General features: G+C 42.8%; 1 protein-coding gene across 4 annotated transcripts in view; it reads right to left on the reverse strand.

Moving 5' to 3' along the window:
• Positions 1-800: 800 nt before the first annotated feature.
• The window catches only part of MSRB2 (methionine sulfoxide reductase B2), a 31,654-nt gene continuing 18,490 nt past the window's right edge, over positions 801-13,964 (reverse strand). Inside the window, exons 3-6 of one of the 4 annotated variants that reach the window (XM_066232814.1) lie at positions 8,669-8,745; positions 2,633-2,810; positions 2,262-2,352; positions 801-1,738 (exon numbers count right to left, since the gene is read on the reverse strand). In XM_066232814.1, the coding sequence (XP_066088911.1) occupies positions 1,734-1,738; positions 2,262-2,352; positions 2,633-2,810; positions 8,669-8,745 (351 nt within the window). In that variant the 3' untranslated portion in view covers positions 801-1,733. The remainder of the gene's footprint in view (positions 1,739-2,261; positions 2,353-2,632; positions 2,811-8,668; positions 8,746-13,964) is intronic. The other 3 variants (XM_066232813.1, XM_066232811.1, XM_066232815.1) reach the window with 3 other exon arrangements.

Genomic DNA, 13,964 nt, shown 5'->3' on the forward strand with positions numbered 1-13,964 from the left:
CTTCAGAAAAATACAAAAAAAAAAAGAAAGGATAACAACTCCTTAAAACTCATAAAAATTTATATACTACATATGTGCAAATTTTTTGTATATAAAATTTTCCTTAATAAGCTTAAAAATGAAAGAATAATAAATGCATTTTCTCAATAACAAAAACAGAAGAGTCACCACTAGGAATCATGGACTAAAAGAAAAAGTAAAGAACTTCTTTAAGCAGAAAGAAATAATCGCACAGGGAAACATGGCATTTCGGGAAGAAATAAAAAGCAATGGAAAGTGTTGCAAATTTGCAGGTAAATATAAATGACTATGACATATACATTAACAATAACTTGTGGAGTTTTAAATGTGTGTAAAATGAAATGTACGACAATAGTAACGAAATATGGAGGGTGGTCATGCAATTTAAAGTATTCTAAGGTTAGCATTCTTTTCTTCTTATTTTTTTTAGCATTCTTGGAGAAGTAAACATTTTCATAAGACTATAACAAGCTAAGAACGTGTGTTGAGATTTCCAAGGTAACCACTAAAAGAAGAATTAAATAATGCATTACAAGTGAATAAAGAGAAAAATGGAATAATTGTTTCCTTTCTGCTCATAAAGTCCCACAGAAAATGATTTTAACACTTTCAATAGCAAATTATTCAAGATTCTCAGTTTATAAAACACTTGAGTCGCTGCTGTTGATGTTAGTATAAACAAATGTCTATGATCATCTGATATAATTATTTTTTTGGCATTTGAGTTAGAGTCATTTTTTATAAAAGAGCAAATTCATAAACTTAGTCCAAAAGCAAAATTAAATTTTAGTAAATATTTTATTTGAATATTTTAAAGTTTAACATTGTAGCTACTCTTATCCTTTATTGCTAAAATCTAACAAGCACCCACTGGAACTTATTTGAGGGTCAAAAGTTGGAAATAGAATATTCAAGACATTCCAAACTTTTGGGAAAGAATCCTGCACCCCATCCATCAGCACAGGTGCCGCCCAAAGCTCAGCTCTTCCCCAATCCTACTCCTTGGGGGATTGGGGAAGATTGTTGTGTCCAAACAGACACAACAAAGAAGCTCACCTGCTTGATCCTAACCAGGTGTCAATCGTCTCAGGATTCCTGTGCTGCTTTCATCAGAGCCGGATGTCCCGTGGGCCTCTGAAAATGAAGGCCACCCAGTGCCGAAGCAGTACTTCTCAGAACTAACTACTCTTAGAGCTGGATGTTGAATAACCCTGTATTTTCCTTCCTCTTTTTCACTTGATCCCCCACCTATATACATCCATGAAAGGCTTAACTGCAGTGAAAAGTTTGGGTTGTTTTGTAGGAATTTTTTGGTTTATAGTCCATCAGCCTTCTAATGTCCCCAAAGAGTCATGCTGTCAGGTTCCAGGCGGAATCTACAGAAGCCGACCTGCTGGAAATGGCTGCCACTCTGGGAAATCCCACAGTGAAAGCAGGAGTCAGGGTTGAGTTCGTTCCAGATAAATACAGAAGTTGTGACTTACTTGGTTCAAGCAGCAAACTTAAACCAGTTTGGTATTAAATAAAACAAGTCACTCACATGAATTTTGAAAATTGAGGATGTAAATGAATGAGAAGCAAGGGAAGGGGATTTAAAATCTCTTGGAGGAAGTCAGGGTGTCCCTGGTTTGAACTTCAGTGCCACACTGTTAATACAAAACCTCTGACCAGTGGGCCCAGGTCCATCGGGAAACACGTGGCCAAGATGAGCTTCACACTGCAAAGGAGAAACATCTCTGTCATTTCTCCACCGAAAGAAAGCCCTTTACATGAAAGGAAACAGATGAACCCCACGGGGCAACCCAGCGTCTGGCATCTGTGTGGGGGAAAGTCCACTGAAATTGATTAAGCATGCAGAGCACAGCAGTGGTACACGGCTCTGTGTTCTGTCAGTGAGGGTGTGAGCCAGGTACTGAACATAGACCTTGGTTTATTGACCCATAAAATAGAAATAATTGTACCTATTTAATAGAGCTGTTGTGATAATTAATTGATATAATGCATATAAAGCAATAACAAATTTCTGGGTGAGTACTCAATAATGATGTTGTGCGAGTGTATTATTATTACTATTATTATTATTATTTTTGACAATAAGACCATGCTCTGCTCATCTGCTTGCTTCTGGTGTTTTACAAAACCAGAACACTTGAAGACACAGGCTATCAAAATGTATCCATTATCTGGATTTAAGCACTCTCTCCTACTAAGCTCACAGAGGGAGCATACGCTGATGTTACCTGCAGTGTCACTCTGATGGTCCATGACACACTGCAGAGTAGAGAGGAAGGTGGGGAGATGCCATCCACGCCAGGCCTTTGCTACCTGTCCCTGTTCAAGAGACAGTAAAGGGCCAGCTCCTCCTTTCAGATCGTCACTCTGCTCCCGGCTCTGGAGGGCCGGGACCAGGATAGACTGCTCAGACAGGGGCTCAGGAAGGCTCTTTCTCTCCTTGGCAGGGCCCAGAACCATGGGAGGGAGGGGTCAGAAGCAGCAAGAGGAGAAGCCCAGTGTGCTGCAGTGACAACAGACATGCTAAGGACAGGAGAGCTCGTCATGGCACTAGGGGCTGCATCAGGGAAAACCAGACAGACACCACAGAGAAGCTCACCTGCTTGCAGACAACCTCTGTGCGAACTGATCCGAACGAGGTGTCCACTCGTCTCAGGATTCCTGTGCTGCTTTCATCAGAGCCGGATGTCCCGTGGGCCTCTGAAAATGAAGGCCACCCAGTACCGGAGCAGTACTTCTTCTCAGAACTAAGGGAGACATCCCCAGCGTGACAGCTGCTAAGACCGTTATGGACACACAAATAGCATTTTATGTCCTACTTCATTTTTCCTCCGAGCAGATAGGATCCCCTCCTTCCTCTGCCAGATCCCAAGGCCACTGCTGTGACAATAAATTCCACAAGAAGTTTGTCCACTGCATCTTCACTATTAAAAACAATGTCCCATCACAGCAAAAGGATTTCCTATTCCTTTGATATGGAAGGCTTACCTCTCAATGTTCAACAAGGACCTAAAAACACTAGGAGCTTTGTGAACTGTGTTGCCAATTAACAGATCAAATCCATGTGTTCTAAATGTAGACCAGGGGGAAATCAAAATGAAGTAAGAGTGGTCGAAGGAGGCATCACGGGCTCGGCTTCTCAGAGAAGTGTGAGCTCTGATGAAACAGCCATTTCCAGCTAATGGAACTTCCGGTTATCTAAACACAGGAGCTTCCGGCGGCCTGCCTGCCCGCCTGCCCGCCTGCCCGCTTGCCTGCGGGGGTCCAGGAGCTGCCCCTGCCGCGTCTTAGCTGTGTAAAATCGGGCACACTGCTTCACCCCTCAGCCTCAATTTTCTCATCTGTAAACAGGATAACACAGAGATGTTTGAGAATTTAAAGAGCTACTCTGTGGAGCACATGGTAAGTGCTTATGAACGAATGTTCGCTACGGTCATTAATAAAGAAGCTTAGTCACTCTAAGTCAATCACTGCAGTGAAGCCTGACCTTCTGGGGGAAGTCCCACAGGGACCACTGATGACCAGGCTGGGGAGGGCCAGAGGGAAAGGGCAACAAGCAGTCCGCCCACCAAAGACCCACTCTCTAGTGCTTTAAAAGATAAGCTCCTTCAATAGCACTAGGAAAATAGATTTTTAAATTTTAAGTGGCAGTGAGATAGTTCTGTCCAAGTAAAAATTAGAAGAAGTAGATTAAAAATCTTGAAGAAGAAAAAAAAAAAAAAAGCTGAGCAAAGTGAAAAAAAAATCTTGCAAATACTGAAATCCCCAGACTGTGAACAGGGCAGGAAGCTCCGCGGGAGACAGGGCCAGGCAGAGACGTCTAACATGACGCGGGGCTTCTCCAGCACTCTGGTGGCATGGCCCTTAATGCTGACTACTGAGGGTTGCTGAGAGCTTTTGTTTACATGAGTTGTGTATAACAATATTTAATAAATTATAAAACTGAGAATTTAAAATATGAGCATGCATTACCGGGGTAATTCTTTAAAACAATACAGTCATTACATAATATAAATAACATTTTTATGATAGACGGTTATATTTTCCAAGATGAAACACACATTTCGGGAGAAGAGGTGCATTGCTTTACAATTTTGCAAATCTTTTTTATGTCTAGCTTGAATAAGAGCAACTGGGCCTTTGTGTGGACCTCGGATTTTCCTGCTGCAGGGCTGTTCTGAGTGAAGTGCAGGAGATGTGGCCTTGCAAACATGTAGTTAGAAAAGGCAGGAGGACCACACAGGTCCCTAAAAGGACCCCAGGAACTCTTGAGATCCTCAGAGCAGGCTTTGAGAAGTACAGGTCTGACTTTGCGGAGTAAGGGCTTTGATTTCTGAAAGTCCTGGGTGTGAATCCAGCCTCTGCATCTTCGTCTACGTGAACTTGGCAAGTTAGTTAACTTTTTAAAGCCTCAGAGTCCTAATCAATAGATTAGTAATGGCCTCATTACATCACAGGGTTGCTGCAAGGATTAACTGAGATACTTTCTGTGAAGCATAGAATCAGACATGTAGTACATAAGTCAGTGCCCAGTATTTTTTAATATCTTTACTATTATTGTTAATAACAGATATCAATGAAATCTGAACAACTGTGGGTCTAATCAGAAGTATCTGCACATTCAGGTTGGGTTCTTTGCAATACTTTTCCAACGGTTCAAAAGCCTTCATCTGTACCACACTAGCCCAGGGAAAACCATGGTTAAGTACATTTTTATCATAACCTTTTTATCCTCAACATGACATATAAACTAGTAACCATTAAAAGAATTTCTTTTTTTTTAATTAAAAAATAGATAACAAAGATCTTGTTCTTTTTTTTATTTTTAGTAATTTTAATGGGGTGACATTGACAAATCAGGGTACATATGTTCAGAGAAAACATCTCCAGGTTATTTTGACATTTGATTATGTTACATACCCATCACCCAAAGTCAAATTGTCTTCCGTCATCTTCTATCTGGTTTTCTTTGTGCCCTTCCCCTCCCCCTCTCTCTTCACCTCCCCCCCCCCCCGTATTAAAGGAATTTCAATGGAGAATGATGAATATAATAAATTTTTTTTTCTTTTTCTTTTTTTTTTTTTTTTTTTTTGTATTTTCCTGAAGCTGGAAACGGGGATAGACAGACAGACTCCTGCATGCGCCCGACCAGGATCCACCCGGCATGCCCACCAGGGGCGACGTTCTGCCCACCAGGGGGCGACGCTCTGCCCCTCCGGGGCGTCGCTCTGCCGCGACCAGAGCCACTGCAGTGCCTGGGGCAGAGGCCAAGGAGCCATCCCCAGCAACCGGGCCATCTTTGCTCCAATGGAGCCCTGGCTGCGGGAAGGGAAGAGAGAGACAGAGAGGAAGGAGGGGAGGGGTGGAGAAGCAAATGGGCGCCTCCCCTATGTGCCCTGCCCAGGAATCGAACCCGGGTCCCCCGCACGCCAGGCCGACGCTCTACCGCTGAGCCAACCGGCCAGGGCCTATAATAAATTTTTTAATGAATGAATCTAAGACTAATGAAAAATTATTTAAAACATTTTATGGGGAACAATAAAACTGTACTGATGCAATTAACAGAATCTGGAGATTTTGCCAAATAATATGAGAGGGCCATCATACACAAGTTAAGACTAGGAATCTAAATATTAAGGCCAATTAGATGTCCCAATATACATATTGAAATAATTAGCAGATTATAGGCCCACCCTTGAAAAACAAAAACCATCCTGATAATCTCTTCTCATGTCCTCTTTTTTTATTATTCATTTCTAGAAATTCTACAGCCCCTAAACCAACAGCACAGGCATCTGGTAACAACTGACAACCCTAGTTGTTTAGAAGAATTTCTGTACATTTGAAGGAATCAGAGCACCAAAAAGGGTTTTTAAACAATGGTAGTTACTGGTAACACGTAAGACATTAAATATTACGTAAAAAGGGAACAACTATCAGCTCTCTGTCTTCTTCTAAGATTTATGACCATGACGTGTGATTTCATAGCAGAACTGGTGTCTGAAGGGAAGGATAAGGAAAGTGAAGGGAGAAAACAGGGAGAGGGCAAAGTCACAAAGTGACAGCCTGGCATCAGTCCCCAGGGGGTTGATAACATCCCAAGAGTGTTCCTGACCCTGGAAACCCAGTTTAGAAGGTCCCCAAGTTGGACAGCGGGTAGTTCTCCCAGGACACACACCATCTTGGCTCTGTGCGCTGGCAGCAATGAGCACACCTGCGAAGAGGCAGGCCCTACACCAGCGTGACTCTTTGGTTAGTTTTGGTTGACTTGATTTTTCATCTCCTTTTGATCTGTACAAGCACCTGAAGGAATGTTTCTTTTTCTCTACCCCTGCTCCCTGGTGTTAATGCTGAACACTGGGGGCAGAGAGAGGGGGAAGTGAGAGGCAAAACGGCTCATTCCTAAGACTAGCCTCTTGAATATAGTTTTCACTTACAGATTCTCATTAATTAGAATGTATACTCGAGAATTTCTCATTATCAAAGACATCCGAGTACACAGCCGTAAGAAGAACCCATCTCTATTATTGCTAACATGGCTAAGAATCGAGGGCCTGGCACGTTTCAAGCATCGCTCTGCTGCCCTTAAATGTACTATCTCATAACTCAGTTAATCCTCCCAACAACCTTACAAATTCCGCACTACTATCAATGCTCATTTCACAGGTGAGCAAATTAAGCATAGAGAGGTTAAGAAACTTGCCCAAGGTCACAGGTCAATGGAGCCAGGATGTACCCCTAAGCAGCCTTAACTGCTCTGCTACACTATAAACAAATGCATCTTTAAAAAGAGTTTATTCTGGAACTGAAATGATCCAAATGCATATATTTTTGTTTCCCTTAGTCTTGACTGCCACAACCACAGTAAACGGAAGAGAAACAAACTCAAAAGTCCTTAAAAAAAGAAAAGTTTTCAACTAAAACTAAGTGAAAACAAACAAATAAGGTTGGTGAACGGGCAGTGCAGGAAACTGGCCACTTGGTAAACAGGCTGTTGGAGAAATCAGCTGGCTTTCCTGTCACTCTTGGCTGCTTCACCACCTTAGTGACCTAGGGCTGGTCCCTCAACTTCTTGATTTTAACTACCGCTGTGCTAATACAATAGCCTGGCCATGTGTGCCTTATAAGTTAAATTAATTAAATTAAATAAAACATTCAGTTTTTCAGTAACATTAGCCATATTTCAAGTGCTCAATAGCCACACAAGATTAGTGGCTACTATATTGAGCAGAGCAGATACAGAACATTTCTATCATCGCAGAACGTTCTGCCGGATAGAGCTTTCTGCTCTGGGCTCTTGGGTCCTTCCTGCTCCACCACTGTGTGATTCCACACCTGATCTACGAGGCAAAGGGATGGTGGGCACTGTGTAGGAAGGTCTCAACTTTACCATTGCCCAAATTGGAACACAAATGAAGTAAAAGAAATGAAGAATAAAAAGTAGGAGAATGCTCTTACAAGGATGGCTTCTAATCTTTTGCCTTTACAGTCCAAAGACAGACACAGAACATCTGTCTGTTTACCACCTAGTACCAAGGCAGTTCTTAATACTTTTACAACATGGTTCTTTGGCTTATAGAGGGGTGGCCATCTTAGGGCCTACTTCTCTAGAACAGAAGCACAGGTCATGGCATAAGTAGTCTCTCAGAAATACACATTTCACATTTTACTGTGTCAAAATTAACCTTCATCTCTTGTTATCCCCAAGCCATATTGGGCTGACTGCCATCTTAGATGTCTCCTCATCAGCCAGTGACAGAATGAATGAGTCTGGGCAAAGGCCTGCCTTTCCATGAGCGTGAGGGGAAATCAATCCTAACCATGCCTCAAACTAGAAGGCGGGATCTGGCTTTCCCAATTCAGCCCTCATGAGCAGGAAAGCCCAGTCTGCTCAAAGCCCCAAGGACAGGCTGAAGCACTCACAGAGCTGGCTTGATTTATATTTTATTCTAAACCAACTTAGGGTTAATGCAAAAGAAAAAAATCTTTAAAGTTCTGAAAAATAAGACTTCAAAGATGATTTCCTTTCTTCTCCACTGAACCTACTTTTTAAAGACTGTTTCCTGCAATATCTAAACAAAAAAAGCCTTCCTTGAGAGATTTCAGATCCTGATGAACTTAAAGGAGACTTTGAAATTAAGGGACAATTAAATTAACTTTTAGCTACATAGAAGAGGGCATATTGTTCACTACTGTCAAGCATTGTGGAAAATCTGTCCTCATAAAATTCTACACTTCCTAAATTGAATCATAAGCCCATTTCCCTGGGAGAAGTAGAGTTTTAATCATGGCCAAGCAAATAGTATTATGGTTTAGACTTCTTTAAATACTTTCCCAGGGGGTGGGGAGTCTAATCACTTTCTCTTAATGTACCCACCAAGTTTTATTATTTTACTATTTCTCAGGGACACAGATAGAAAGCATATGGGCTAAGAAGTCTTGTTAACTGCTCTAAATGCTAGAAATAAGACAAGCAAGTATGTAATGTAAATAGCTCTCCTCACAGCAAGCATGCCAGATGAGAAGGACCATCAGAAACAACATGGGTATGTTTTTATCCAAGGTGTCAGGCAAGGAAGAGTGAAAGCCCTTAGAAGTCTGTTGCCCGCTAGAACCTCTTGATGTTTTATCTCACCTGAAGAGTGGACTGTTGCAGCACACACAGTGATACATTCCCGACTCCTTGTTCTTCAGGTAGATCCCACTGAAAGGCTGAAAGCCAATGAAATACATCATGTTTAGCTTTCTCATAACAGGAGCAGGAAATAGTACAGTAGATTTAAATTCAAGATGAAGTCCACAAACAAGGGACTTTTTGTACTAATTTGACAAAGTGCAAATATCACCAGAGAAAAAATGACCGCATACTCAATGAAGCAGCCTGTGGGTTTATTTGCAGCCCAGCCTTTATTGTGCCAAATATTCAAATGATGACATTAATAATGCCCTGTATATACATAGCACTTTTCATCCAGGAAAATGAAAGTCCATGAACAGGGGAGAGAGCAGTCCCTGGGATTGTGTAAGATTTCAGTCTCCATTTCAAAAGAATCAGTCCAAAAGGAGTCTAGCCTCTGTTGGAAACAATCTGAAGTTTCCAATTAAAGACTGAATATAAATACCTAAGAAGTATCGCTCAGTGAGATGAGGGATGTGCCTTTAATATGCTTCCCTTAGTATTTAGGACACTGTGTACTTAATAAATGTGAAATAATGAGCTAGATTTGCCCAGTACAGAGGTTGGGAAACTTTTTGGCTGAGAGAGCCATGAAGGCCACATATTTTAAAATGTAATTCCGTGAGAGCCATACAATGACCCATGTACATTACACATTATCCAATAAAAATCTGGTGTTGTCCCGGAGGACAGCTGTGATTGGCTCCAGCCACCCGCAACCATGAACATGAGCGGTAGGAAATGAATGGATTGTAATACATGAGAATGTTTTATATTTTTAATGTTATTATTTTTTTTATTAAAGATTTGTCTGCGAGCCAGATGCAGCCATCAAAAGAGCCACATCTGGCTTGCGAGCTATAGGTTCCCGACTCCGGGCCCAGTACCTATGTGATGACTTAGATGAAATGACTATGTTCACCTTGGCTTCAGAGGTTGCAGGTTTTCAAAGGTGGCCTGTGAGGAACACAAAGGACTTGAAGCAGTGGGTGAGCTGAATCAATGTTTTTTGTTTTTTTTTTTAAAGATTTTTTTTTTAAAGACTGAGATTTTATTTTTTTTTTATTTATTTATTCATTTTAGAGCGGGGAGAGAGAGAGAGAGAGAGAGAGAGGAGAGACAGAGAGAAGGGGGGAGGAGCTGGAAGCATCAACTCCCATATGTGCCTTGACCAGGCAAGCCCAGGGTTTCGAACCGGCGACCTCAGCATTTCCAGGTCGACGCTTTATCCACTGCGCCACCACAGGTCAGGCTGAATCAATGTTTTTTAAATGTTGTTTTGCAAACTGGATCTCACTGCTTTAAAAAAAAAAGGCCATTTTCATCCAATTCTTTTTATTTCCATTGTCAAAGAAAAAATTCAAACAAAAGAAACCTCTGCACTGGCCGAGTGGGAATCACCATCCGCTTCTGGGTGGAAGAGAAGCGGAGCGCAGAGTTGCCCACTGCGCCGCGGAGATGGCCCAGGACACATACTGGACTCGCCCGGCCAGCCAGATTTCCCAGCTTACCCCACTCACAGGCCAAACGTTCCAATTCCCTGGTGGAACTAACAGCACATTTCCAGTGAACTAAAAATAATGGACACTTTCAAATTAACCGACTGCACACACCTGGATGAGTCCCCGCTTTGAGGACCCTAAACTTAGCTGAACACTAGTGCGTTGCCGTGTCCCAGCCCTTGTCCCCTGAACGTGTGCTCCGGATCAGCATGCATGAGCACCTGTCATGAGGAGGAGGAAGTTTCACATCCCTCCCTCCTGGGCTCCCAGGCCTGAACCTGGTCTGGAAGAGTTGACTCAGTATCCAGACAGCCTGATAAGATTAAAAACATAATGTTGTCATTGTAGGTGGCATCTGGACAAAGGAAGTGACAGGGAACTGGTACTAGTTTTTTGGTGTTTTTTTAGAGTTGAAAAAAATAAAAGAAACCCTAGCTGACTTATTTGATGAAATGACATGCCTGAGCTACCTCCTTGCCTGATTTTCTGATATCTCCTTCAACCCTCCCCAATTTTATGAGTCCTAGATCTCATTTAGGGCTAAATTCAGCTTCCATCTCAATTGTTTGTGCTAGTGCTTACTTGAAAACCTACTATGTGCCCAATGGGACGTCAACTGGGCATGCACACAACACACACATGAAGAACAGGCTGGAGCAGGGGCAAGGGGACACTGGAGGCCAAGAACCACCACAGAGCCACTCACACAGGCCTGGGTTCAGCTGTGGCTGGATCAGGGCAATAAAAAGAGGAGAAATTCAAGGCTTATTTAGAAGAGAGAACTGAAAGGACTGTATGGGGAGAGGGCAGGATAAGACACAGCATGACACTAAAGATGTCCCTTGGGTTTTTCCAGGTCTGTGCTGTGGGCTGACCATTTGTTGAAGTCTAATCCCCAATGTGATTGTATTTGCAGGTGGAATGTTTGGAAGGTGACTAGGAATGGGACTGGTGCCCTTATAGGAAGAGATATGAGAGAGAAAGTTGCTTTCTTTCTCCATCATATGAGGACACAGTACAAAGGCACCCATTTAGAAATCAGGAAGAAAGCTCTTTCCAGTCATCGAATTGCCAGTACCTTGATCTTGGACTTTCTAGCCTTCAGAATGGTGAGGAAAAATATGTGTTGTCTAAGCCTCCAGTCTGAAGTGTTCTGCTACAGCAGCCCAACTGACTGAGACAGTCTGTCTGGGCCAATGAGAGTTCTCCCTTTGCTCTTGTCAACACAACATACCTGTTAGTAACAGATGACACCAGGAAAAGGGATGATTCTGTGATAATTTAATACAGGACTATTTACAAAGGTGGAGACAGGGTCAACAAGGGAGGGTGAAGTACCGCTGGACCACTGACCATAAGAACATACTGCCACTACTAGGCCTATGGGACAAAAGAAGGGGCAGTTACCAGGACCTGTGACACACAGCTGCAGGTGAGGGCTGTCTGCGGCAGCTGCCACCTGCACTAGAGGAACACAGCTCAGGGCAGGGCCCTGGACCCCGACTTCTCTAGCCAGCCACCTGAGCGCTCTGGCATCGCCCATTGGTCAAGCTCAATCAGCAGCCAGAAGGTGAGGGAGGTGGCTGCTCTTCCCAGAGCTCAGAGCAGGGTCAGCAAGGGGAGCGCGGCCTGGGGGCAGGCAGGACAGTCTGGATGGAGCCTGCCTGCTACTGATGGCGGGCTTTTTGTTACTGCTCAACCAGGCAGTAACTTCCTTCACCGCACCCGGCAGAGCGCTGGCACATCTCTCCTGCCCAGCGAAAATGGGAGACCCTTTGAGCAGTACAAATGTTCATGTACGCCCTCGTGCCTCCTGACCATCCAGAGTACGATCGTACAAAAATTTTTATTTTAAAAATATGTGAGGCAACATTAAAAAAAGGCAAATGTATGTTCTTCTTATTTCGATAAATTGGTTATCAAACAAACATGATTTTAAGTTAATAAAACTGTAACTGGAACTAATTTAATTTTTTGGAAAAAGAAAAAAAATGTGCTCCCGGGCATCAGTGAGCATGAAAATAATTCAGTACTCAAAGGATTGATTTTGAGTCGCCAAATAGAAAGCCTAGATGTTTTAGGCTTTCTCTTTCCTTTGCCTCATGAAGCTAACAAAGGCTTATAGTTCCGCAATATTCTAAAAAGTTAAATATGGAAATAGGTCAAGTAAAAGGGATTTATAACATTAGTTAAAATAATGGATGAGTCTCATTTTGTAAAATGGCCAAATGTGCAGGGTATATTGCACCATCTGCTTGAGAATCCCACAGATTTATTCTCCCAAACACCTGGTAGCTCATCTTCAGGCTCTGTATATATACAAACTCTGCCAGGGAACAGGGCTGGCTTAGAGTATTCTGGGAATCCATGCGACGCTACAGAGCATCACATATGGCTTCCTTGTACCATCTATAATAATGGCGAATATAGTCTCTTTTCCAATGAAGGCTTTATTAAAATCCCACCCACAGGAAATTTTAAAAAATACCAGTCTTTCATAAAAATCTACTGGGATCTGCTGGCCTGTCCTGTGACGTTAGCATAGTTCAGCTGGGGCGGAGCCTATGCACAGGGACGCATGCACACGGTCCGCTACCTGAACTTTGTAGGGACTGCTAAAGTAGATACTGTATAACTTCTCAAACCCACTGTGTTGTGGTCACTCTGTGGGGTCTGCTTCACGAGTGAAAACATCTACTAACCAAGTCCAATAGCTACTGCATTTCCCCATGTATAAGACGCACCTACATTTGGGGGCCCGAAATTTGAAAAAAAAATATATTACATAATGTTGTTGAACTCAAGTTTTATTCATCATAAAATTCATACAACTCCTCATCACTGTCAAAACTCCCATCCATTAGCTTGTCTTCATCTGTGTCTGATCATGAATCACTGTCTTCATATATCTACATACAATGAGCACAAAAACAGGCGTGAAAAATCGGGAAATGGCAAGTAAAAAAATCCACAACCACTGTATAAGACACACCAGTTTTGAGACCCCAATTTTTTTGAAAATGTGTGCGTCTTATACATGGGGAAATACAGTATATTCCAGTGGCCATATTTGGGTCTAAGACAGATCATTTGTTAAGCAATGCAATGTTGTAAAAATGACAAATATAATGAACCACTGAGGACTGTTCCCTCAGGCAGTGAATAAAGGTGAGCTTGTTGAATGTAGTGTAAATAATGTTTCTACCTCTCAGGTGTTAGTAATTCAGCATTCAGAAAATGTATTTTTTGAACACTAGATGCCTTATTATGTGCTTAGGATATACCGACAAGTGCTCTGAAGGAAAGCAAACCCAGCGTGGGGCTGAGAAAAGGCTTCCCCAAGGAAGTGAGGTTCAGGCCGAGCGTAGAACTGCAGGTCTGAAGGAATGGAGGGGTGGTGAGAAGGGAGAACACAGCGTATAAGGGCTGCAGGAGAGAAGGGGGCCGGGTGTCTGAGAGGTGAGAGGAGAGTGTGGCCAAAGTGCAGAGACAGGATCTAAGGATGGGGACAGGAGGTAGAGGCCAGAGCCATTGGAGCCTTATGAGCTATTTAAACACTTTTCTCTTTACCTTGAAAGCAGGGGGAACCACAGAAGGATTATGAGCAGGGGAGGGATGTGACCAGATGTGCATTTTGAAAAGCTCTCTGGTGGCGGTGTGGAGAATGGCTAGAGGCGTGACAGGGATGGCTGTGAGCAGAACAGCTTAAGTCCCCGCAGTGTGACCAGCGACCAGCGAGCTGGCAAGACCCT

This window comes from Saccopteryx bilineata, chromosome 5 (assembly GCF_036850765.1).
Source record: "Saccopteryx bilineata isolate mSacBil1 chromosome 5, mSacBil1_pri_phased_curated, whole genome shotgun sequence".
NCBI classification, from domain to species: Eukaryota; Metazoa; Chordata; class Mammalia; order Chiroptera; family Emballonuridae; genus Saccopteryx; species Saccopteryx bilineata.